Source organism: Brachionichthys hirsutus, unplaced genomic scaffold (assembly GCF_040956055.1).
Source record: "Brachionichthys hirsutus isolate HB-005 unplaced genomic scaffold, CSIRO-AGI_Bhir_v1 contig_254, whole genome shotgun sequence".
In the NCBI taxonomy this organism is placed as follows: domain Eukaryota; kingdom Metazoa; phylum Chordata; class Actinopteri; order Lophiiformes; family Brachionichthyidae; genus Brachionichthys; species Brachionichthys hirsutus.
This window is the reverse complement of record NW_027180393.1, coordinates 184,439-209,156: the sequence shown is the minus strand read 5'-3', so window position 1 is coordinate 209,156 and position 24,718 is coordinate 184,439. Positions and strand designations below refer to the sequence as shown.

Here is a 24,718-nt window from a genome sequence, read left to right as displayed (position 1 = left end):
AGCATTTTTGCCAAAGTCAACAATGAGCTTCCATGCAACATTCGCATCACTTACTTCTTCCAGGTAAGTGTTAAAACCAGAAAATCCTGCTCTCCATTTGTGCCGTTCGTCTGTGCGTTTTAATGGTAGCTTATATTGAGGTCCAAACATCCTGATCTATGTTCATTCATTTGGACCAAATCATGGAATCATATTGGGATCTCCTCTCATTCTCTTAATGGTTGCTGAATATTTTCCACACTAATCTCATAGGTACAGGCCAGTGAAATCACATCAAGTACAAGTGGATCTTAAATGGGATTATATTAGCCCATCTCTTCTGAATGCAGCATAGTCAATTCCATTATTTATTTTTGTACTGTATGTTTTCTTTTTCATTATAAGGGTTGACACTTTTAAGGTGAATGCACGTGTGAAATGTACTTTTTGTTCGGAATTTACAAGCAGCTATTTGAAAATTAAAAAGGAATGGATGTGTAATGTTTCAGATGTTCTGTTTACACTGAATTCTAGTAAGCATTTTATTTAATACGTGAAAACTAATGGAGCAAAACCTAGTTTACACAACACGCCTGATTTGTTTTAACTGGCAGCAAACACACATCCTCCCTGTTCATCAGGCTGAAACTATTTCCTATCTCCCTCTGCTTGTCAATGCGTTTGCTCCCCCAAATGTTTTATTTTAATTCCTGAGATCCAAACAACTTTGAAAAAATAAAGTGCTCAGATATTACAAAAGTAGTCTTTATAAAAATGTAATTGATATTTTCCCAGATTTTTAACTCTGGCTATGTTCAGTATGTTCAACTAAACGTCCCTAAATCAGGAATTCATCCAGGAAATGCTTCCTGGTAGATCTACAAGGAGGTGAGAGAAACTGCAATTTATTTGTCAGGGAATGTTTGGTATGGACTGAGGAATTTTTTTGTTTGGTTCAAGAGTTATTTTAACGACCTTTGCCATCTGAGAAACATTCACAGCCTCGATCTTTATCAATGTTATGCTGCGCTGTCTTCATCTTTATCGTGAGACAAGATTTGCCGGGTTAATCTCTGGGGAATGTAAATGTTGACACGAACCAGACATTATTATTAAGCAGTAGAAGTCTACATTAATAGAGAGCCTGAGGACGCGGCAAGCAGCAGCAGGCCGTTCATCCTGACCTTTTCAAAGGTAACTTATGAAGGGGTTTTCTCATTTGTTTTGTGTCAAATTCCAAACAGCATCACGATGAGACCAGTAACAATTTTGCATCAATAAATTATAATATTTCAGCTTTTTACCTACTTAAAGGTACCCTTTGGAATTTTTGACCTCCAGCGGTGCTTTGGCGCAACGTTCTCAAGAGTGGCTGAGGATTTCATCGTTTCATCAACAAATGACGTGAGCATCAGAACCGGGCCAGGGAGCAATGGAAGACGGTGACCTGGACTGATGAACCACGTTTTATTTAACATTACGTGGATGGACAGGTGGGCGTCGCTTACCTGGGGAACACATTTTCACCAGGATGCACTATGGGAAGAAGGCAAGACGGAGGCAGGGTGAAGCTTTGAGCAACGTTCTGCTGTAAACATCCGGGTCTTGCAATCCACGATTGATTGGTGTACGTCGTTGTGCCAACAAAGGTAGAGATTGATAGACACCTTTGGGTGATTATTTATTTTTTTGCTATAAAAAGAGGATGATACAAGGCGTGATATGACCGTAATCACCATTGAACTGTACAGGTGTTGGAGTTGGAACTTAATCCTGCAGCTAAAACACACATTCCCTGCTGCACAGGCAGCCGGATGACCTATCAATATTATATAGGATATCTGATTGATTACTTGACAGCACAATTTTACCTTGTGATCGTTGTCACCGAAAATATCAACCTGATCAAACCCTATTGCATCACAATTATTTTAGGCCCAATATAAAGAATAAAAAATATATAAACAACATTATAAACACTCCCATTAATAAATACTTGAAACATTTAGAATTGTTAGCTAAAGACAAACAATCGTCACTCCAGATGAGTGCATTTACGTTAGTCATGTAATCGTTGATGGACAGAGCGATAGATATATTCCTCACATTATATGACAGGAAAACAAAATTGTAAAAGAAGACTTTTTAGTTGGAACATTATTCTGGAGTGAGATACTGATGCAGTGTCGCTACATGTAAACTGTTACGATATACATATACTTTAAAACAGGTACAGGTTGCAGTTACAATTTGGCACAGTTACAAAGTGATATTTAAAATACAAAAATACAGTACATCATATCGATTGATATGTGGACATTTCTTCCAAAAGATTATTTAGTTCTTCCAGGAATACTGTAATATTTCTAAGGGAATATGCTTCACATGGTGGACAGTCAACCTAAGATTAAAAAGAGAGATAATAAAACATTTATGAAACAATTTGTCAAAGAAAAAAGTAAAAACTACTACGACAATGAAGCTTCGCTCTGGCCGTAGAACATTAATGTTTCAGCACTGATTAACTGAGCACAATTACCATGATTATGTATAATGAGCAATGAATAGATGTAAAAAATAAAAATAAAATATGGATCCACACTGGACAGTTTGTTGTTCACAACAGTTTGTTTGTGCAAGTAAGACATTTAATAAACATTTTGTCTTACAAGTACAGTACAGATAATTTAAACAGGACTTACAGAGTTAACTTCAGGCAGTGTTTCATCAAAATCACTGATGCATTCTGCATTATTGTCCATAATTTCCTCTTCATTAATGACCATTATCAACTCCAACATGTAACATCTCAGTGACATCATTTTACAGTTCTTCTATGAGAGAGAGAGAGTTGTTCAGACAGCTACACGGTTATTAAATTAAAAATAATTGTTCAGATAATAGCCCCGTATTAAAAGTCATTCAGGTGGAGACACGTTTGCGTGCAGGCCGGCTGAATTTCTATCGAATAGTTTAGGTATTTAGCTCGAAGCTGCATTGGTTAATCTCGTAGTGGAAAATCAGGATCACAAGAATTTTCCTTGCACCTTTTTCTGTTTTCTAAAGGTTGCAAACACTCCTGAGTATCAAATTACACAATTGATTCATCGACTTTAATGAATTTTGTAAATATACTCTTACTGCCATGAACCATTCAAACCATTTTGGGATCTTATTGGAAACAGTTAATGATAATTATATGATGAATGATGATGATGATGATATGATGTCTAAAAAAAATGCATCCTGGAAACGCACGAGGGCTCACAAGCAAAGACATGGCGCGGCTCACACTTTATGAAACTGATGCTGTTTCCAGCATGCAGACATGTAATCGTCTTTAAAAACAATAATTTAAAGGTGCACTTACTTTGACGTCATTAGTGGACGGCGTATAGAGCATAGCATCAGATTTCTGAAAATACGTTGTTTTTTTAAATAGGTTTTCGTAATATTTTGAAACACTGAAAAATATATATTAAATATCCAGAGCATCTAAACCAGATACACGACAGGAAAAACTTCACATCAGTAACATAAAACCGTGATGGTTTCTGCAGCATAAACTAAATACTTCAATCCTAAAGGCTAAACACAAAAGAAAAATATTATTTTGTTCGGTACCTTTGCTCACCTCAATGTCGTGCCTCAGCAAGTTCAAGCAAATCTGTACATCTGCTGTACCGGGCACAGAGGCAGCACACGTATATGTGCTCAAGAAGCTTTAAGAGAGGGAGACGATGGTTACAATAACACGAACATGAACATCATAGAACATTTGACTTAACTAGCGTGGTTTCAGCTACACTGAAGATCAACACATCTTCTCTCACATTTTTAATCTAATAACAAATATATTATAATAACATAAAACACATACCTCAGAATTAAGAAGCGAAGCCAGACCTCAGATTTGTGGCTCTCTCTGCACAGGCAGCAGGTTGGCAGGAGCTGGACACCTTTCTGGGAAAAAGAACAAGGAATGTCAGGATGCCGTCCTTCTGTCTCATTGAGGCGTACCGAGCAGCATTTAACAGTTGCTGATTGTAAACACACCATTTATTTGTGCAGGAATGTAGGTGGGTTGTTGAATCTCATTCCCATGTTGTCAAATAGCGACGCTTTGAGTTCGGTTCGGTTAAAGCCACATTTTCTCCTGAGTTGTCTGCAGACACAGACAATGCCGTGCACCTTTAGGCCGTTATAATAGTAATATGATTGAGAGGGAATATTTACCTCAGCACATTTCCATATTTGTGGGACATTATAGAATATAGGAATATGTTAAATGTGCAGGAGACATCTTCACAAAACTTGGAAGCATGAGCAAAGAACCAAATATATTTGTGTAGAGCAGGATTATTGTTTTTTTATGGCTTTCCCTAAATTTTGACATTTCCAACATTTCCTTCTTCCTTTCCAAGGTGACACCAGACAGACTCTCTCTGTGCTACGGTTTTCTACATCCCCTGATCTGCTGCATGATAAATAATCACTCTGTAGATTTAATTGTCTGTCTGTCGCGCAAATAAGGTAAGCTTATAAATAAGGACTGTAACTTTATTGTTACAATGTGACACGTTTGTATTTCTGCATGACGTAATTATCACATTATGAATGAAGATGTTCTCCAAAAGAAGAGACTTTCCATCGTTGTTTTTCCTTTTTGAGGTGCGCGCGGGCGATAATGATCCATTGATCCCATAAATGCTGCTGGTGATTGGTTTCCCTCTCTAGACAGAATCTAAGGTATGTTTTCTTTTCAGCTGTACTTTGCACAAATAAGAATTATTTTCCAGCACATGAACGTGAAATGCGTAAACAGGCTTCTGGCATCAAAGTGCGCACAAGAAGACCGTCATCCAATGCGCAGTTGCGCATGTTGCACCAGATCACACCCGCAGCACTAACTGAAACTGAAAGTTGACCCAGCTCCGGAACAGCTGTGTTCGCTTTAAACCAAATAACCAGGCTTATTCACGGGGACCCCCCCGCCCCGAAACGTCTGTGATCACGCCTGCTGTGAAATTTGCCTCCTTTATGACTCATCAAATGGAAACTTTGCACTCCCACTGGAAACGTCTGCCGCGCTCCAGGTCGGTCACACCTGTACCTGTACCCGTACCCGTACCTGTACCTGTACCTGAACCTGCACCGCAAACACCCCGCATAGTCCGCTCACCGCGTGCCGGCTTCCAGGGGACGTGGACTGGACGAGGATCACCAGGAGCGCAGTCATGAAGTCAGCCGTTGCTGTCCCACCCAGCGGAGCAACAGGCTTCGTTCACATCTCGGCATTTCAGTCGGATTGAAACTATTTCGTCTCATTGATCTGAGTCCGAGAGTTTTGAACGGGTCCAGATGTCGCCGCAGCGCCTCGACTGGCACACGCCCCTCACGCAGTCACGTCGCGTTGACGTTTACTCCTCCTCCGGGTCGTCACTGCGTTGATTCATATTTTATTAATCGATCAAATAGACATTTGTTGCACAGAAGCGCGCTTCTGCCGCACCGCAACATGAAAGGTTCTATGTTTTTATTTGCAGGTTATAAGACGCGAACTTGTCATATTCAAGCGTGAAACATTCGTTATGACGTAATCATATTACATAACAGGGTAGATGTCCGGATAGGTGTTGTTTTTTATTGATCACCTGTTTCACGTCACGCACCTGATTTCGAGCATCCGGTCTAAGTAAGTTAAGTTAATCATTGATTGAACATTTGCACCTCAAGGACTATTATGATGCGTTAATGACTGCGTTAGGAAATATCAGGCAAGAAATCCGAACGTTCGGGCTCACAGTGGATACAAATGTAGCAACAGAACTGCCACAAGGACTGACGTCACTCAGCGTGCACTTATAAAAGCCGTAGAGTTTGGAGTCCGGCACCTTTATTCTGGAGGTCCTCTCCTAAAGCAGCTGGCCGTCACCAGGAATTCAGAACTACTTCAGGACTGAGAGTACCAGGTCATCAGCTTTATTTCATTCGTTTTACATCTGTATACTTATTTTTCTCAGAATACAGCATTTTAAAAAGTTACAGAAAATGTGGGGGTGTTCTCTGGGGCCCCCGTCCGTCCGTCCAGCGCTCCTTGTAACGTGTGATTGTCCCCACAGGACCGCTGGGATCAGAGTCTTTGTCTTAACTCGGGCGGTTCAGTCAGTTTTAAGACCAGCCATGGAATCAATAGCCTTTTCCACTTCACCTTCTTCTTCGTCTTCCTCCTCCTCCTCTTCATCATCATCATCTTCCTCCTCCTCGTACTCTTCGTCATCATCATCCTCTCCATAGCCTGCCTGTTGCTCTCTGCCTCCAGATGCTAAGTTCTTCCAGTAGGAGTCGTAACTAAGGGCCCCCCCATCATAGTCATCGTCTTCCTCACCACCAGCCTGGCGGCCGAATTTGATCGACCGGGCTGCAGAGAAAGACAAAGAGACGTACAGCGAGGTTTATCCGACAGATGAACTTAAAAGAGGCTGAATATCAACTTCACCGCCGCTTGAAATGTATACACGGAGAAAAAGGACAAACAATGTTTAGAAATCGTCCAGAAAATAAAGAATCATTTCTCTGGACTGTCTGTTTTCACAGTCTTTGGCCTTTGGTGATTCATCATGGACGTTGGAGGTGCTGCAACCTCCTCCACGGGGCAAATTGAGCGGATGAATCAACTCGGGGGTTCGCGTTTGCACATGACTCACTGGACATGCTCAGGTCCTTGGTCTCCTGGGTCTCGTGGCCACATTTTGGGCAGGGTGGGGCCTTTCCTTTCTCCTGTTTGAAGACCTTACTCTTGGCGTGGTCGTCACAGTAACAGGCCTGAAAGGAAACAGTGGAAGCCGGTAAGATTGAAGTGAAACAATACCATCGAATGACAATACTTGTAAAATGTCATATTCATTAATTTAATTCTGTTCTCGGAGACAGGTCAGTGTTCTTGGTTTTCTTTTGTCGTTGAACTATGTTGTTGCATTTTTATATTTTATTATTAGTATATATTATTCTCTACATTCCATTTCTTCTGTAAATTCCATGTAAAGCAGTGAGTTTACAGCTTACTAAAGGTGGTATTCCAGTAAAACCCAATAATTAAATCGTACACTGAAATGTTATTTCAACCAACTTCCTATCATTTAGGGGATTTTGCAGTCTGATTTAAATCAAAGACTGCTTTAATAAGGGGTGGGGGACACTTTCTGGCAGCACCTTTGGCCTCATTTTGGGGAGTCCAGCTTTATCTGATTGGAACGCTTTCCTGCTTACATAGAAGACTGTCTATTTTAGATTTGGTTTCAATCGCACATTTCCTGCAGCACAGAATCTCTTCCTGTTGCAGGTCAAACGAAAAGTGAACACTCGGAAAGCAAAAACCAAGCAGCTCATTCCACTCCCAACTGGATTTACACCGTCCACATGGTGATCTGGATCATTATCAAAAGGTTCTAAATTGTTCTTGGTGTCTTTATACACCAACCATGAAAAGTCAAAGTGAGTTGGAGTTGATGGTTGTTTTTTACTCATTTTAGAATCTATAAACGGGTTTTAATGTTAAAATGAAATATTTTTTCCTGACCTCATTCTGGATTAGATCCAGAAGACATTTTACATGATAGTTCATATCGGACCCCTTTTATGACTGATTTGTGATGAGTGAATTGAATGCATATTTTGCAAGATACGATTTTTTAAGCCTCCATTATAAGTTAATGGGAAAATCCAGATATTTTTGCATCCAGACAGGTATGCAGATCACTCTCGAAATTTAACGGGATCTAAATTAGACTAAGACCCGTCTTCAGTTCATTTTTTCATCAAGATCCATCCAGTAGTTTTTCTGTAGTCCTGATAGCAAACAGACAAACGCTGTCAAAAACAGAACCTCCTTGGCGGAGATAAAAATTAGAAAGATTTCTATTTGTATTTTTTATTAATTTTAACATAATAAACTCTCTCCACTGTGTTTCCTGAGAGTTTCCACTCACCTTGCAGCGCAGGCAAGAATGTTGTCCAAGTCTATTACAGGAAACACCTAAAATGGAACATGAGCAACGGCAAAACAAAATATTCACATCCCCTCCAGATATTATTCTGTGCAACAAAACAGATACACTTCTCCACCTACCATGAAAAGGGCATTGTGAATGGAAAACGGAATGACTCACATTTAAATGTTTCTGCCTGAAGGACTTGGCAGCTTGCTTGGTGCTCAAACTGATCATCCTCACACAAGAAGTTTTGACAAAAAGAGCAGCGGAAGATTCTCCCCCCTATTCCGGAATATAAAACATGACGTGATGATCTCCAGCGAGACGCTGATGAGGGCAGGTGAATTTCAATCAGACGGGGGGAGTGGGGGGGGGGCGGCGTTCTCACCGTGATCCCACACGTTCCGGTCACACTCGATACACTCTGCATCAGTCAGAGGACAGGCACAGGCATGAGTGCTGAGACATTTCCTGCCGTGGCACACCCAAGCTTCACAGAAGTCACATACTGCCCCCTTGTGGAAGAAAAATAAAAAAGCAGAGAGGGGGGTGGGTATTTTTCTGTAATTAATATTAATCAGACATTAAACTTAAAATGCACAGCAGATTATTTTACACTGATTCAGTGATTAAGGAGCCCTGTGTTGCACATAGTTAATATTGCATTCCATTATTGTCTGATACATCTTAAAAAGTGGCGGTCATTATTGCAACACCTGCACAAAGTGTAAAATTTATAAATTTATGCCACATAACTTGAGAAATGCCTTACAACTGATCACAAAGCAGAACAATGCAATGGCCCATTAAAATGAACACACGCATGTGGGTCGCTACATGGACAGGACATCTTGAAGTGCGATCGTATCAGTTTAGGGGTGTTGCTGACTTACCACCATGGCCATTCCAGTGGTGTGGATACCAGGATGCTTAATCACACAATCTGATGACTTCATGCACTTGGTTTTACCTGAAGAACAAACATTACACACGTCATAGTTTACTAATGTGTCACAAACTATTTTGATGCCACACTACGCACAATCCTCGTTGCAGTACAAACAGCAGTGTGTGGATATATTACCACCACTTGGGGGCGACAAAGTCGACTATTTTCTATAAACCTATTTCCTGTGCGTCATAGACCGCTGCTGTTTAAAAATACACTAATGAGTTCTGCTGTTGGGCTGGCTAACCCACTCCATTAAGACATAAATCGATCCCATGGATGTTACCCTGTAATTACTCGCTATAGCAACCGTCCATGTCTGGAAAGAAATGCACACCAAAAATACCCACGACTCCTCTCCTGTTTCTCTCCTGGCTTTCTTGCTGGGCAGTGTTTAGCCTTTGTGGAAGTTGCTTGGTTTTCAATAGCCTTTTCCATATAATTTAGAATTATCCATCTTCAACCACACATACAATCATTAGACCATATTTTACTCACCACACTGAGCACAAAGTGGTAGTTTCTGCACTGAATTACAGAAGTAACAGAAAGCTCTGTTCTTCTGTTTCCTAATGGGCGACAGGACAAAGAGAAAATGTGCTTTTTTAATAGTTTGACAAGCGATCAATTTATATTCAGTGGTGGAACAAGCCCTGAGATATTTTCCTATCGCAAAAATATGAATACAACAGTGTGAAAATGCTCTTGAGCAAGTAAACGTCACGCATTCAGAGAGAAATAAAATCGCACTAGACTGATTTTTACTGCGCAAGACTCGATGTTATTCATGTGTCAGCGAATGTTGTCTTGTCGAAGAAACGCAGCAGAGCAGAAGTATAACGCAAAGTAGCATCGATGTACTCTAGCAATGTAAGGCCCTACAAGTTACATTTAAGGACAGACAGTACTGTACTTGAGTAAAACTGGGTCAGATCCCACCACTATTTATAACGGGGGGGGGGGGGTTAGATAATGAAATCCAGCCCCTTACCTCTGGCATTTGTCACATTCCTGCAAAACGAAAACCAAAAACAACATTAGTACCCCTATTTCTGATACTTAACGCAGTGTCGTTGTGTTTTAGCTACCGCGTTTACATACCATGTTAAAGTTGCAGGGGTGTTTGGCCACATCCACATGTTCCCGGTTAGCTCGACTCTGTTTCTCTCGCTCCTTACGATTTTCGGCCTTTTTCCGAGCTCCGGTTTTCTTCTTTGGCATTTCTACTTTGATGTGTCCGGTATCTACCAGAAAAACGTCCAATTTAAAGTCCCGTTACCAGCAGCAATACATCCAGGAGCATTCAGCTCAGGTTGGCTATGACTAGCTGGTTCGTCTGTAAGCAATTATGCTAACATAGGTTAGCTTCTAGTTAGGTGATTTATTTGGCTGCTGTTACAAATAAACATATACGAAATCTAAATGATAAAACAGCTAACGCGTAAAGCAATAGCAACAAAATAGTTTTTGTTGACGTTGTTTGGCTGGTAAACAGCAGAAGTTGTTGAACTGGCCCAGTCACATAATACGAAGATTAAAACAATATTTGTGTTGTTAAATCTGACTTTTTAGGTTGCCGAGTACTTGTATTAATAATATAAGTCAATGGAATATCGATTTGTCATTGAGAAATTAAACAAGTGTCTCTTACAGTATTATTTGTTACCAAAAGCTCGATACTCCGACTTTCTGTAGGTCCGGCTATCAACTCTGTCCGGTAGAAACATCTGGCCAGTTTTTCGTTTCCTACTTGTGTGTCTTTGTATTACGAAAAATCATCTCAACTCCAATAGTCAATACCTAATTTAATTGTGTTCTTTATTTAAATAAAATAGCCTAACTCTTCATATTTAAATACAGAGTCAGACTCAGTGACTCTGTATATTTTTAATTTAAATATGTGCGTGCGCATTCGGAAGGGGGGGGGGGGGCTTTGGCCACGCCCAGGTCACGTGGAAACGAGCGCTGAACCAATCCAGAGCGAGGACAGAAAGCAACAACACAGAGAGTCCGTCCTTTTACAGAATATGACGCGATGCGCACGCCTGCTACGTCACACCCCGCCTGTGTTCGGTGAATGTTTTCACCCGTGCCCCCTGTAAAAACGGACCCGGAGCTTTGCCACGCACATTCGCCAATGGCACCGTCTCTCATCCGCGCTTGCCGCAGCCTGGCTCTCTCGACGTGGCTGCTGTCGTTCTGTTTCGTCCACTTGCTGTGTCTGGACTTCACGGTGGCGGAGAAGGAGGAATGGTACACGGCGTTTGTCAGCATCACCTATCGAGACCCCGTCACCTCGGAGGTCAAGACGGAGAAAACCGAGTGCGGTCGGTATGGCGAACACTCGCCCAAGAAAGAAGCGAGAGGTCTGGCCGTGGTGCCGTCCCTCCCCCAGGACAGACAGGCGTGCGGCCCCCACGTCAGGTTCCCCGCCGCGTCTCCCAACAGCACCGTGGTGGCGCTGGTGGCTGCGGGGAACTGCACGTACCGAGAGAAGATCCGGAATGTGGCGCACCTCAACGCCTCTGCGGTTGTCATATACAACACGGGCTCCGTCGGTGCCAACGACACGATAACGATGCCCCATCCAGGTAAGGGCGAGTCCGCCAACAGGTCGGTCACGTGTCCCGTCCCGAGGCCCGATGGGGTCTGCAGGATATAACTTGTTGCTGCTTCAGTGATGGAAACACACGATTGTGTTTTTATTCCCTGCTGAAGGCTCGTAGGGTTCAACAACAAACACTTTAGGAGAAACATTCTCGATATTTCAAGGCAAATCGACTGATCCACTGATTTTAAATGGCTGTAGGTCTTTGAAGTTCTTTTATTTCGTTTTTTTATCTCTCTGTGTCATTGTGTTATGATATGACAAAACCTGGATGGGACATTATTTAAACTATTGTGATGCCTGAGTTCCAATGCGCAGACACAAAATTCCTCTATTTCTTTTTGTCATTTCTAAAAGACAATTAAAGTTGTCTAAACACAAACACAAGACAGGCTAAAATTCTGATGATAATAATAATAAGGAATTATTTGGACGCAGTTATTAATGACACTGGGTTCTGCTTTCACAGAAATAATTGCTGCAAAGATAGTCTGGATAATGGATTAAGAACAAGCACCGCGGCAACAACAGACGATCTGTCTGTCTGTGATGTCGGGCAATGCGTGTTTTAGATCAGTAACTTTGGACCGAGACCTCAAGGAAGGGTGTGAGATGTTTTCCTGGGTTGGATACTTCCACAATCTAGCTTCAGAGAAATAAAAGAACACATATGTGGACTTTGTGTACAGATAGCTAAATATCAAGTACCTAAATGTGGAAAAACGTTGTGTTGACGGCAAGACTGAAAAACCTTTTCGCTGTGATCAGTTCAGAATGTTCTCTTCTCGGTGAAATTAACATCCAGCAAAGTAATTTGTGTTGCTTGCCAACAAATTCACGAGTCACTCACAAACGGCAGCAGGTGATTATAGTCTATGCCAGAGTCGTGTTTGCCCGTCTCAGTTTTCCTATATAATAATTAATAATATCAATTTAAATGCATGTTGTCCACATCCAGTTATTTTCCATTAATGTATTATTATTTTTCCTCTAGTAAAGGGTCAGACATGTAATGTAATAGCTATTTTAGACTAAGACAAAGTTTAGCATAACTAAAAGACTCACAGTATCGCCTTAAAATAAAGTGAGTTTTTTTCCTGTATTAAATGTATTATTTGTGACGCGCTCTTCAGCAAGTGGAGCTTCGTTTCCACCTGTACCTGTATTTCCATTGGTAATTAGAGCTTGTTTTCATAAAGGTGTGGTGTAGCGGAGCCTCCCTTACACCTGACCAGACAACGGCACACACTGAACGGAAGTCAGCTCAACAAAAGGAGCTATACAGAAAACGGATGTTCAAACAAAAAGGGTTGATAATCACATACAGGCCTTTAAAAAAAATGGTTTTCACCCAGGCATGTGTCATGATAGAAAGACTCTTGTTTATGCCAAGCTCTTATAGTTTTTACTCAAATTGACTCTCTTGAATGAAACACCTTCCTTTCCAGAACCAACACATTTGGACTGCTAAGAGCCAGAAAAGTCTCAAGGCCTGACTTTAATATTTAAAGCTGAGTGGCGTCAGTGTCAACCTTGAACCGTACGTCCGCATTGCTCCAATTAAACTCTCATTTAATCCCTAGATGAGTCATGCAGAAGTAATTGAAGCATATCATTTCTGTGCACAAGTCAAAACCCACCTCTGCAAAGTGGAACTGTTATGTGAGCTGGCGTTGTGGTTACGTCTTTAACTTCAACCGGGGGACTTTACCCCATGAAGGGGTGCAGGGGTATCACCTGTGATGAAGGGGTTTTGTCTTTTACTTTACAAAGCTGCAGGTTTTTTTATTATGCTCGCTGCTACTACCTGGAAGCAGAATCTATCTGTACGAGAGTATCAGTATCCAAAATGTCAAACTTCACTTGATGAGTCTAAGACTTCTTTCGCTGACCTTCCTGTGTAGCCGGCTTTGTGTAACTGTCATATTTAGGTCAGCACATGGTCGATACCAAAGAGGTCACCAGCTAATTATGTTGTAATCTGTGCCATAGCCTTACCCACACCAAAAGCCTGCTTATGAAACGAGTGGCCTGGTGTCCGCTGACATCATTACCTCATTCAGTGTTTATTCCTCCCCACTTCCGCACCTAACAAGTCCATCCTCGGTGTCACACGGTGCCCTCTTATTTTAGCAGCAGCTATTTCTGTCTGCTCTATCTGCATCACAGGGAGCAGAAAAAGGAGCTCAGAGCCGAGGCTTAGGGAAATCTTTCACGTCTTCTTGTGCCTTTTCCAAAGTCGAAGTGGACTCTGAAACTGAAGCTGGTTGCTCTGAAAGCATTGCATGTGAACGAGGCAGCCCCCCCAGCAAAGTAGCATCAACTGACACCATTAAATACTGGTTCATGAGCGCCATTCTAATTAAAGCTGCATCAACGACAAAAGACAATAGATTGTCCTCTTTCTCTTGGACCCCTGTATCTGATCAGAGAAGATTTTTACATAGCGTGTAGACAAAGTCCTCTCAGTGGAACATGAATGAACAGAGCGGTTATAGCTATGCAGATGAAGTGCTTTGCACCCATTTCTACAAATACCCTGAATGAAGGAAGAAAAAATAGAGCGTTTGTTTAATTGTCAATAACTCTACTTTAAACTATCATAATTTTACTGTTGCGACTATAATAATCAGATTACTTTTGTTCAATAACTGCAGATGTTTGCATGATTTAGGCTCATTCCTGCATATATGCATGAAAATAATACCATTCCAAGACAGGATTTCATTGTGACTTCTCATCCTTGGTCGTATAAAATGCAGCAGCTGCAGATACAGACCACAATCCTATTGCATAAAGAGATTTGCGAGTATTACAAGCAATCAATGCTTGCAAGTGACTCCTACAAAATGGAACACATATTCACAAAACAGTTGTTTTCACCCCAGAATATACTGCGCAGATCTTTATACCTTGCCTGAGTATTTTTGGAGTTTTGTGTGTCTGGTATGCTGCAAAAAAAAGATGCTGTGATGGCATGTTGGAAGATACCTACTGTTTATGGCTACTGTTATAAAAGGGGATGCACCGCAGGGAGCCGGTGAGACCCCGTGCAGCCAAAAGCAGGCGGCAGGAGGAATAAGATGTACTGAGTGTCCGACTGTGGTTGTAGCCTGTTATTTTTACTCGGGACCAAATGCTTTGTGCACTGCAGTAATAGTGTTTTGTCATCATGCGACAAAGTTATATTTATGTTTTGATAAATAGAAAGCAAAGTGTCTTCGTGATGACCTGTTACCTGCGCATGCAGATGTAGGAAAACATTTCTGTGAGTTGGATTCTGAGGTCTGTCAGCTGTCTGCGTCTGACTGGTGTTTTTGTGTGCAGGGACGGGCAACATTGTGGCTATTATGATTCCAGAGGCTAAAGGTCGTGAGATTGCGACCTTGCTGGACAAGCAGGTCATGATCACCGTGCACATCACCATAGGAACCCGCAACCTGCAGAAGTACGTTAGCAGAACGTCAGTGGTGTTTGTCTCCATCTCCTTCATAGTTCTCATGATCATCTCCCTCGCCTGGCTCGTCTTCTACTACATCCAAAGATTCCGCTACGCAAATGAACGGGACCGCAACCAGGTATGACGGTGTACACTCCAACTGTCAGGTGATTCTCATCTGCCTACGAATGGATGCTGACTGTGTCGTGGTGCTGCATTCTAACCCGTTTAATTGGGCCTTGCTTGTTTCCGTCTACTGTCTGCTCTGTCAGGCTGGAAGGTCAGATTCAGACTGACGGCTTCCCGATCACGGACGTGGCGAGCCAGTGAACCGTCATCCTGCTGCGCTGTCTGGCCTTTTGAATTATATTGCCATGGTTTTACCATGAATGGCTGCCTCTGACGTTCTTGTGACGTCCATAAATCAGCGCCTGTTATGATAGGGGCCGTTGCCGTGACGACCATTGTTTTCGTTCTCGCCTTGGAATTGTATTCATTTATGTTCAACCACATTGAACAAATCTGCTCTCAATTTGCTCCCAGGGTTCTGCAGTTAATTAAAATGAGTTGGTGTGTTTAGTATTTATTGTGTTTGTCTATCCAGTCTGTTAAACTCTCACCATCTGTTCTGCAAACATTGTTTTCCTTCCTTTTTCAGGACACAATGAGATGGTTGATTAGTTTGCAGGAAATCCATACATCTAAAAAAGATATTTCCAGACAGTTTTGGTTTCATCCTTAATATTATAGCTTCCTTAATACCCTTCACCCATACGGACAGCATGGACATTCATTTTAAAAGTAACTGACTTACTGTCTGTACTCTGGATCTACTCCTAGCCTGTTTATTTGCTCTGATCGGTTTGCTTAACAGACAATTGAAGACGGTTCTGCCTTGCTTTCATTTGTTTTTATTTAATATGCAGAATGGACTGAACAGAACAATGAGATATCTGCATATCACTCGTGGTTTTGACCAGTATTCAAAGATTGGCCGAGGTCAGTAATAGAGATTTTGTTTCTTATGTCTGCAGAGACGTTTGGGAGATGCTGCCAAAAAGGCAATCAGTAAGCTACAAGTGTACACCATTAAAAAAGGAGACAAGGTAAATGATGTTCCCACACTGCAAACAGCAGCGAGTCTATAAGTATACTGTACATGCATTCATAATGTTTTTGTCTGCCGGTCTTCTGCGTTTCAGGAGACGGAGTCTGACTTCGACAGCTGTGCAGTTTGCATCGAGGGCTATAAGCCGAATGATGTTGTCAGGGTTTTACCATGCAGGTAAGTTTGTTTTTTTACACCTGATTCTTGTTGTACATACTGTACTGTTACTGTAAAAGTAGGCATCTTTGTTGAGTACATTATGGCATTAAGTTTGCAGACGTCTCATAGCTGCAGAGTCTTACATATTTTAATTCCACTGGGATTTGTTTGCAGCTGTTTTATTATTTGTTTTCTGCATTCTTGTTTGGTTAGACATGTATTCCATAAAAACTGTGTTGACCCATGGCTACAAGACCACCGGACATGCCCCATGTGTAAAATGAACATCCTCAAAGCTTTAGGAATCCCAGTAAGATCCTTTGCATGCATACATATTTAAAAAATATATATATGTTAGTCTTAGGATTAATTCTAGAAGCTCTAAACAATCATTGTATGCACGTCAATCCTCTAAAGACACGTTTTACATGTTCCAGATTAATGCAGATTGTTCAGATGATGTTCATCCAGACTACGAGATGTCCATAGTGGGTCAGCCCACCTACCCCATCAGCGGGGCGAGTGACATCACAGTTAGCACAGAGAGCTTCGAGGTCCTGGATCTAGCTGGAAGAGCTGCAGGCCTACAGCAACTCCTACCGTATGCAGAGACGGAAACGCAGAGCCACATCATCGCCACCAGTGAGTAGAAGTCACACTTTCACAGCATGGAGATAATGAGCTGACTTTTTGACATATTGCTTGCATTAAAAAAGAATGTGTGGGCCTCCTAAAACGTCTGCAAAAAGAAGCAATATTTTCTGACTTCTTATCTTCCAGAGGATTTCCCAGAGGGATCATATTTTTAAGTAAGCTGGCCGTCAAGCTCTGAATTTGGGATCATCCTAAGCAAAGAAGGATAAAAAAAAAAATTCCCTTTTATCCAAACTTAAATCTAACCTACAACCACTCAAGTATTTACAATGTTGGAAATTTCCCCTTGTACAAATACCTGACGGCTGCTGTTTTGTCTTGTGACTGATACTGCCTACTAACTATCCACTCTAGCATGTGATGTCAAAAACAGATGCAGAAGCAGGAAGTCCCATGCATTTATAATGCCGATCCTACCTGTGGCTGAATGAATAAAAGGGGGAAGATTATCATTTGACATTCATTATTTTGAAGTTTTATTAATAAAGAACAAAAAGCAATAATAAAATGTTTTTATTCTCTGCAAATACAGGCTCTGCTATTTGCGTTTGGAAAAAAAAATGGAAATTCAACCATGTAGATTTTTAATTGTTATGTTAAATACTTGCCATTGGGGAAATAAATACATTAATTTGGAGTCGTGTATTTGCTTGTGCTCTTCCCTGGGGCAGTTGGAAGAAACTGTGAGCAAAAAGAGCCGTCTTTACTTTTGGGTTCTTAGCAAACAGATTGTCTCATCCAGTCCTGTCATGAGACCGATGAGCTAACAGGACCGGCGTCGCTGACGGGCAGATAATACGAGATGAACAAACTGATCGGTCAGGCGCTAAAAAAACTCAAACTTCAACGAAGGACACGTCACGTAATGAATGTCTTCCCCTCCTCCCCTCTCAGGTGAACACCAGCCGCCACTCGGCAGCGATTCAGACACGTCCATCCTCACGGGCGTGGAGGTTGGCGTGTCTGAAGTCCACCTGTCCGCTGAGCCGGAATGCCAGGTGTCCAAATCCTGAGCCAAGCAGGACTGAAAATAAAGGAAGCGATCGCCAGGAAAAGAAGAAGAAGAAGAAGCAGGACGGAGTGAGCAGAGGCCGCCAGAGGTCCGCCTCGACTTCAGCCCCCAGAAGACAGGCCCTCTCAGAAGATAAGCAAATGCGTGCTCGTCCTTTAGCCGTCACACCTCACCGTTGTGTTGGTTTGGTTGTTATGGTGACGTGATAGGGAATCGGAGTTATCTGTTCACATCCTTAAACTAGCTGAAATATATACCACAACGTAACCCTTGGTGCTGGGAAGAATAAAATACTTTCTCCTCACTCCTGAAAATATGAAAGCACAGGGCCAGCAGGCCTCCCTGTTTCCAGTTTACAGCTTTAATTGGTGCAAAACGTTTGATTTCTTGGTATAAGATCACTGCCAACGTCCAGAGGTGAGTGTCCTGTGAAGGGATACAGCAAGTATTGAACCTACTGAGTATCGGCCGGCCCTAACAGCCGGTGTGAAATTCCCTCGAGCAATTCTTTAACATAGAATTTATGTTATTGCCCTTTCTAAACCTGAAGCTTTAATTTAATTTGTCCCTGTGGCATTGGAAGAGTTGGAATAGGTGTGCTGTATTTTCTGCTTTCCTAAATGTTAGTGTCCCTCTTATTAATTTGTTAGATCTTAATTTCTGTCCTCTATTTAACTGAATGAATATTCCTGTTGCTCCGAGGAAATATTCACACACAAACAAGTTAAATAGATCGGTCCTCACGTTTGGCAATCACAGCTTGCTACGAGAAGTTTGAAGCGATGTCCACCTCTGTCCTCCTGAAACTGCTGCTGATTTCCGAGCTATTGCAACACACAATGCCGGTGATCCCCCCCCCCCCCCCCCCCCGCTGTCTGCCGAGAGAAAAAATGTTCCCTGTTCTCCTTGCTGCTAAATACAGACGGCAGTTGTCTCTACCAAATCATCTGGACGGATGTGCTTAGCCTGCCGATGTAAATCTGTCAGCAGCTGTTTGTGCCAATATTATCAGTAGTATTTTTTTGCTGTCAAGCATACAGGAATCCTAAAATGAAATCCTCCTCAGAAATAAATGGGTCTGTGTTTGTGGAAAAGGACAGAGATGTGCGCTGGTGTGGTATGAGTCTGAGGTTTTCACAGTTATTTTCTCAGAAAACATCTCAAAATCTTAATTCTCGGTCTGCAAAAGTCGAGAGGCTAATTTTCTTCTCACATTCCTGCGCTCTTGCACACTGATGAAACACAGACTTACTGGCTGAGGCAATGGAACCAGTGGAAATTACTGGCGATTTTTCACTTCCAGTCATTGTTTCCTTTATTTCCCGTGGCCACCTGGGACTCCGTTATATAATGGGAAGGTTTGCACAGTCCCTATCTGATCATTTATAGAATGTAGGCACAAATTATTCAGAGGTTGGTTTAGGAGGGGCATGTTGTAATTCTTTATTTCTTTACATGTGTGTGAGGCTGCTGGTTTGTTGAGACTTCAAAAATAATTCAAAAATAATGTTGATTCTGACAGCATTATGGAAATGTTCCATGTTGCAGCCGGTTGACAAGAATCTTCATTACAATTTAAACACAATTTAAAATTAGTGGTAGCATCACCCCTGCATACATGAATGTAAAATTTAATTTTTACTTTTCATACGCACAACCGGTTGTACCTCTAACTATACATTAATCTAAGGTGGAGGATGACTGTCATTCCCACCAGCACAATATAGAGATACAGATAGTTATCAGACCAATCTGGACCTACTGAGCCTCCGTACTTTAAAATCACATCATGCAGCACAATACTCCTCATCCCCCTTGCGTAATGTGCTTTAAGACACCTGCTTACATTTCCTCACAAACACTGTCACCATCTGACTTGATTTGGTTTGGGTGGAAAACGATCAGTTAGAACAAAGTGCACTTGTTTCATGTCAGATCCTTCAATTGTGCCAGAATACTGTCTGATTAATGGCGTTTAGCGAAAAGGTGGATTAAGACCTTCTTTTCACTGGGCAGTTTAGAAACTGTAAGGCGTCTCTGGTATGAATAAATCAAAGTGAAAGAAATGTTAAAATAAATGACCTGGTGTGCATTAAACACTCATCAGGGAAATTAAGCACTGACTGTGTTCCCTTGTAATTAGTTCCAAATAAAGTGGAGTAAAGTTGTTGTGGAATTTTGCTCTGAAATTATGGGCCTGCAAGATAGCGTGTAACCCAACAATAATTAATTTAATTAACCTTGTTGATCGAGACTATTACACATTTAGTGTTTCCTCCTTGTGGCTTATTTTTCTTTTTTGTGTAAACATTCCTATATTGCACTTTATTCCTCCATTGGCTGGGGAGTGGCTTTACGCTGTGACTCGAGGAAGACTTTTATGTTCCGCTTTGGAGAAAGAGGATATTTAAAATGGCACCTGACTTGTTTGTTGCTTATTATATATTATTGTGACCTTGCATCTGTATTGTTGTGTATGTGTGTGTGTGTGTGTGTGTTATGCCCAGCAAAAAAAATAACAGCATTGCTATTTTGTATTATAAAAGAACTATAAGTATCATCAGCTGTGTCTGTCTTTCTTTTTCCAAGATGAATGTTTAGTTTTGAGAAATTGGAATAAGGTTTTTAGTTTTTATGTCAACAGTGTAAGTAACACCAACTAATTAATTGACCTTTAAAAAAAACAATTAGGATTTGAAGTCATGTGTTTATCATCAGTAGTTTATTAACAAATTACTAATAATGTGGCTATCTGGAATAGCAGATCCAGTTGTGCTGTGTACAGTATTTCATTTAATTCTTCGACTTTGAGGCGCTTTGTGATTTCCATCCGCTAGGGGGCAGTAAATGGAACACATTGCCCAAAAGAACCATAGAAGAAGAAGTAAGGAACTGCATGTTTAGGAATCTATCTGCGCTCATCATGGGTCGTCGTGGGGAGCTCAGCGACTTCCAGCGGGGGACCGTCGTCGGCTGTTACATGTGCAGCAAGTCGGTCCGTGAGATTTCCACCTTGGTGGGCCTCCCGCGGTCCACGGTGAGCGCCGTGATTCTGAGGTGGAAACGCGAAGGGGCCACGACGGCTCTGCCCCGGAGCGGGCGGCCGCACAAGCTGAAGGAGGAGCACCGCCAAGTGCTGGAGGAAGTCGCGCTGGGAGGTCGTTTACCGACGGTGAAAGCTCTCACCACCGAGTTCAACACCGCGTCCGGGGCCCAAGTCAGCGTGAGGACCGTCCGCCGGGAGCTTCACGAGATGGGCTTCCGGGGCCGGGTGTGCACGTACAGCAAGCCCGGAGGTGAGGTCAGGAGGTCGGGAGGTCGGGGAGTGGACTCGGCAGTCCAATAACAGGAGGCTGAAGGACACTTGTGTTAAATCATGGAGATAAAAATGATATTACTGGCTGCAGAATGCAGGAAGGCGTGTCTGTAGCATTAGCTCACCGGAATATGCTCCCCATTCTGAACACCAATAAAAGTCTGCTACTCAAATATCAGATTTCCATTGCCCAAAGTGTAAAGAAACACTGCGTTATTCAGACATTTTAAAAATCCATGTTTTTCTGTTTCATTTCCACATTTATTTTAAGAATACTTGTCGTTCTTTTGCAGCAGAGAAGGATGAGATGAGGCAAGCAGATGAAGGCGACGCCACGGTAGATGTGTCTCGCCTGGATCTGCGCGTTGGACGTATCGTCGTGGCAATGCAGCTTCAAGACAACAGTCTACATGAGCTGCAGGTCGATGTGGGAGAGGCTGCTCCGAGGACTGTGGTCAGTCGGTTAGCCAAACACGTACCTGTGGACCAGGTACGGTACCACAGCCCCCCCCAAAAAAACTCAATCTATTTCTTATGAGTCGTGTAATAAATACTGTACTTTCAAAATAAATGTATCCCCTGACCTTCGTGCAGATGCAGAACCGGATGGCCGTCCTGCTTTGTAACCTGAAGCCGGTTAAGGTGAGGGGAGTCGAGTCCCAGGCTATGATCATGTGTGCCAGCTCGCCGGACAAGGTGGAAATCCTTGATCCTCCAAGTGGAGCGATGTCGGGGGACAAGGTCACTTTCCAGGGCTTCCCAGGTACGGATTGACGCACCCTAAAAAACACAGAAGAATTACTGCCCTGAAATGTGAAAATGAGAACTATCATTCCCAACAAGATGCTCTGAAAGCATGCATGTTGTCTGTTTGAGCCAGGCTGATTTCCTGTGGCTGAGTGGGAGCAAATCCTTGCAGCCATGTTTTCCTAATCTTTGGGAAAGGCGTTCCCAAGTGGCTGGGATGTTCTGCTGTTCTGAGTCGGTTAGCCGAGTACATTTACGCTGTCAGTCCTGGACCTGTGAAGGACGAGTGGAGTGAGAACAAAGGGGTTTTTTTTTTTTTTTTCCCCTTAACGAACTCAACTGATTTCTTGATTGTAGGCAAACCAGACAAAGAGCTAAATCCCCAGAAGAGGGTTTGGGAGCAGATTCAGCCCGACCTCCGGACGGACAGCCAGTGTGTCGCGACTTACAAGGGAGCCGCTTTCGAAGTCGCCAGCAGGGGAGCGTGCAAAGCCCGAACCATGAGCGATGCTCAGATCAAATAAAGGTACAGAGCAGATCGGTGCAACGGGGTGTAACCTTTCCAGAAGAGGGTAAACTGCATTTTCATTCCATTGGTGCCTGCAAAAGTGGAGAGAAGTATGGTGCCCTCTGTTGGAATGACGTGGAACTGTGCTGTTAATTTTTGTGAACATGTTTAAGTTGTGTATTTATTGAAGCAGTTTGTTTTTCTGAATTGGCGAGATGTTGATGTTGTTGTTTCAGGAAAAATGAATTTTATTTTGCCATGAATTATGTTTCTTAATTGACGAGATAATCTCAACATCTTTAGTAAATAATTAATTTCAAAATAATATTCAGATGTCCTGAATAAAAATGAGTTTTTTTTCTAATTATTTTGTCAATTCTAGAATGTTGTAAAACATTTTCTCAAGTGAATGAATGTTTTTGTGTGTGTGTATATATATGTATATATATGGGGTGTCACTGTTATCTTGAGACTACATGTGCGCAGTCCAGCAGGCCGATACAGTCCAATGCTAAGTGGTCTCCCTGCTACCATGCCGACCTCATGTCAGAACAGCCTTCGTCGGCATCCATTCATTACTATTTATTGTTTGGCGGGCCAAAAATAAACCAACATGCCTTGTTTTTTAAATAAATCCATCTGTTGTTTTTTTTTTAGGCCAAAATGAAACCAAAAATTGATAAAGATGGAAAAATAAGACGCGCAAAGTTCTTCCCCCTTCTTTTTAAAGAAGAACAGAAACAAAGAACAAGAACACGGCTGCAGTGTTCCCGGTAAATGAGACGGAATGTTGCTGAACTTTTCATTGTCACGGGTTGCACCACATCATAAGGCAGAAGGAGAGGCTCTGAATGTTGTTTCTCAGGTACCAGAAGAAATCCCATCTTAGTATCAGCCTCGTGTCGTTGATCGTTTTCTTCTTTGGTCTGATTCTTTTTTGTATTCCGGCTGATGTTAAAAGGTCGTGGATCTTTGATTTTAAGGTCATGTTGCCCCCTCAACCAAACCACAGAGGAAGCCACGCTGGACAATAAAAGCTGATGTGGGGGAGTCAGTCCTGGAGGCGTGAGGTCTGTTTACTGCAGGGGAAAGTCTGGAAACAATGAAGCTGTGTTTCAGTCGATCTGAACCAACCTACACATCCTGTTTTTGAAAGTACAGGAAACCCTGACAAAAACACACAGCTGTAGTACAGTACTGTATTTCTACCCCCGCCCCCCCAGTCCAACCCTTCACCCTATGACTCCAGGGGGTTTGTAAGTCAGGTTTCATGGCTGCAGGGGAGTATTAGCATTCATAAAGGAAATGCTAATAGTCTGATTGCCTCGGAGGTTTCGGTCCCTTCTTTGTTTATTCTCGACAAGCCTCTCAGAACTGAAGGAGCCTCTTTGACGAGAGGAGAAATGCGTCAAATATGTTCTCCAGTTTAATTTCAAGTCAATTTATGTTTGATAAAGTATGGCTGCTTTTCCAGGAGGGTCCATTCAACAGTAAAACGCAGATGACCCAAATACATACAGAAAAATAAAAAGTATGAACGGATAAACTGACAGAAGGCAAAAAGAGCGACTAAGAACCCCCATCACGTGTCGGGTGACTCATCAACACGCAAACAACAACGACCCATTCATAAATATAATGTATGTAATATAAGAAATAATGTTCACATCTCAGATTAAATAAAGAGTAATATAAACGTGGACGGTTCGAATTTAACAGGCTGGTGTGTTTAATAATTAACCCCCCCTCCCGACGCGCCGCTGACGTCGCGCCCTGGACAGACGGCTCGCTTTATACTGCGTGCGCGAGGAAGAAGAGGAGGAGGAGGAGGAGGCCGCGCCGTGGTTCTCTCGACTTGATATCTCTCCACACGGACGGACGTTGCAGCTCGAGGAGCCCGAGGACTGTTTTCGGTTCATTTCGAGCTGTTTTTACGCGTCCGTCCCCCCCCCCCCCCCCCCCCGGACCGGAACGCACCTGCCCCCGGAGCGCGCACAATAAAGACCGATCCAGCGCTGCGCGGACGCAAACCGAGTCCGGCTGCTCTGCCTGCCCGCAAGAAATGAATGAATATTAAGGGACACACAAAGGAGGGCGAGACGAGCCGTGACGCGCCGCGACGCGCAGGTTTACCTCCGTGCGCGCATTACTGTCGCCCGGTCATTCGAGCGTTATTTAAACAGTCCATGGCGGAGACGGTCGGGCCTCCACCCCGGTTAGAATAATCTATTATAGCAGATTTGATGGC

General features: G+C 42.5%; 4 protein-coding genes across 4 annotated transcripts; 2 read left to right on the top strand and 2 right to left on the bottom strand.

Moving 5' to 3' along the window:
* Positions 1-2,275: 2,275 nt before the first annotated feature.
* On the bottom strand, positions 2,276-5,218 carry LOC137914547 (interleukin-15-like). The gene is made up of 6 exons (XM_068758087.1): positions 5,162-5,218; positions 3,860-3,942; positions 3,614-3,701; positions 3,350-3,394; positions 2,682-2,813; positions 2,276-2,380 (listed from the first exon to the last, which is right to left on the bottom strand). Exons 1-6 carry the CDS (start codon positions 5,216-5,218, stop codon positions 2,276-2,278), a joined length of 510 nt encoding a protein of 169 aa, XP_068614188.1.
* Positions 5,219-5,950: 732 nt separating this feature from the next.
* LOC137914545 (zinc finger protein 330-like) lies at positions 5,951-10,661 on the bottom strand. The gene is made up of 10 exons (XM_068758086.1): positions 10,571-10,661; positions 10,021-10,163; positions 9,911-9,930; positions 9,418-9,488; positions 8,864-8,940; positions 8,359-8,485; positions 8,148-8,252; positions 7,968-8,014; positions 6,687-6,804; positions 5,951-6,400 (listed from the first exon to the last, which is right to left on the bottom strand). The coding sequence occupies exons 2-10, from the start codon at positions 10,138-10,140 to the stop codon at positions 6,141-6,143; spliced, it is 945 nt and encodes a 314-aa protein (XP_068614187.1). The 5' UTR covers positions 10,141-10,163; positions 10,571-10,661; the 3' UTR covers positions 5,951-6,140.
* A 395-nt stretch (positions 10,662-11,056) lies between these two features.
* Positions 11,057-20,459, top strand: LOC137914527 (RING finger protein 150-like). The gene is made up of 7 exons (XM_068758067.1): positions 11,057-11,510; positions 14,855-15,105; positions 16,001-16,072; positions 16,169-16,251; positions 16,447-16,543; positions 16,671-16,875; positions 17,782-20,459. Exons 1-7 carry the CDS (start codon positions 11,057-11,059, stop codon positions 17,898-17,900), a joined length of 1,281 nt encoding a protein of 426 aa, XP_068614168.1. The 3' UTR covers positions 17,901-20,459.
* Positions 20,460-20,618: 159 nt separating this feature from the next.
* Positions 20,619-23,200, top strand: LOC137914528 (aminoacyl tRNA synthase complex-interacting multifunctional protein 1-like). The gene is made up of 4 exons (XM_068758068.1): positions 20,619-21,200; positions 21,514-21,705; positions 21,810-21,978; positions 22,320-23,200. Exons 1-4 carry the CDS (start codon positions 20,796-20,798, stop codon positions 22,484-22,486), a joined length of 933 nt encoding a protein of 310 aa, XP_068614169.1. The 5' UTR covers positions 20,619-20,795; the 3' UTR covers positions 22,487-23,200.
* The last annotated feature ends 1,518 nt before the right edge of the window (positions 23,201-24,718 follow it).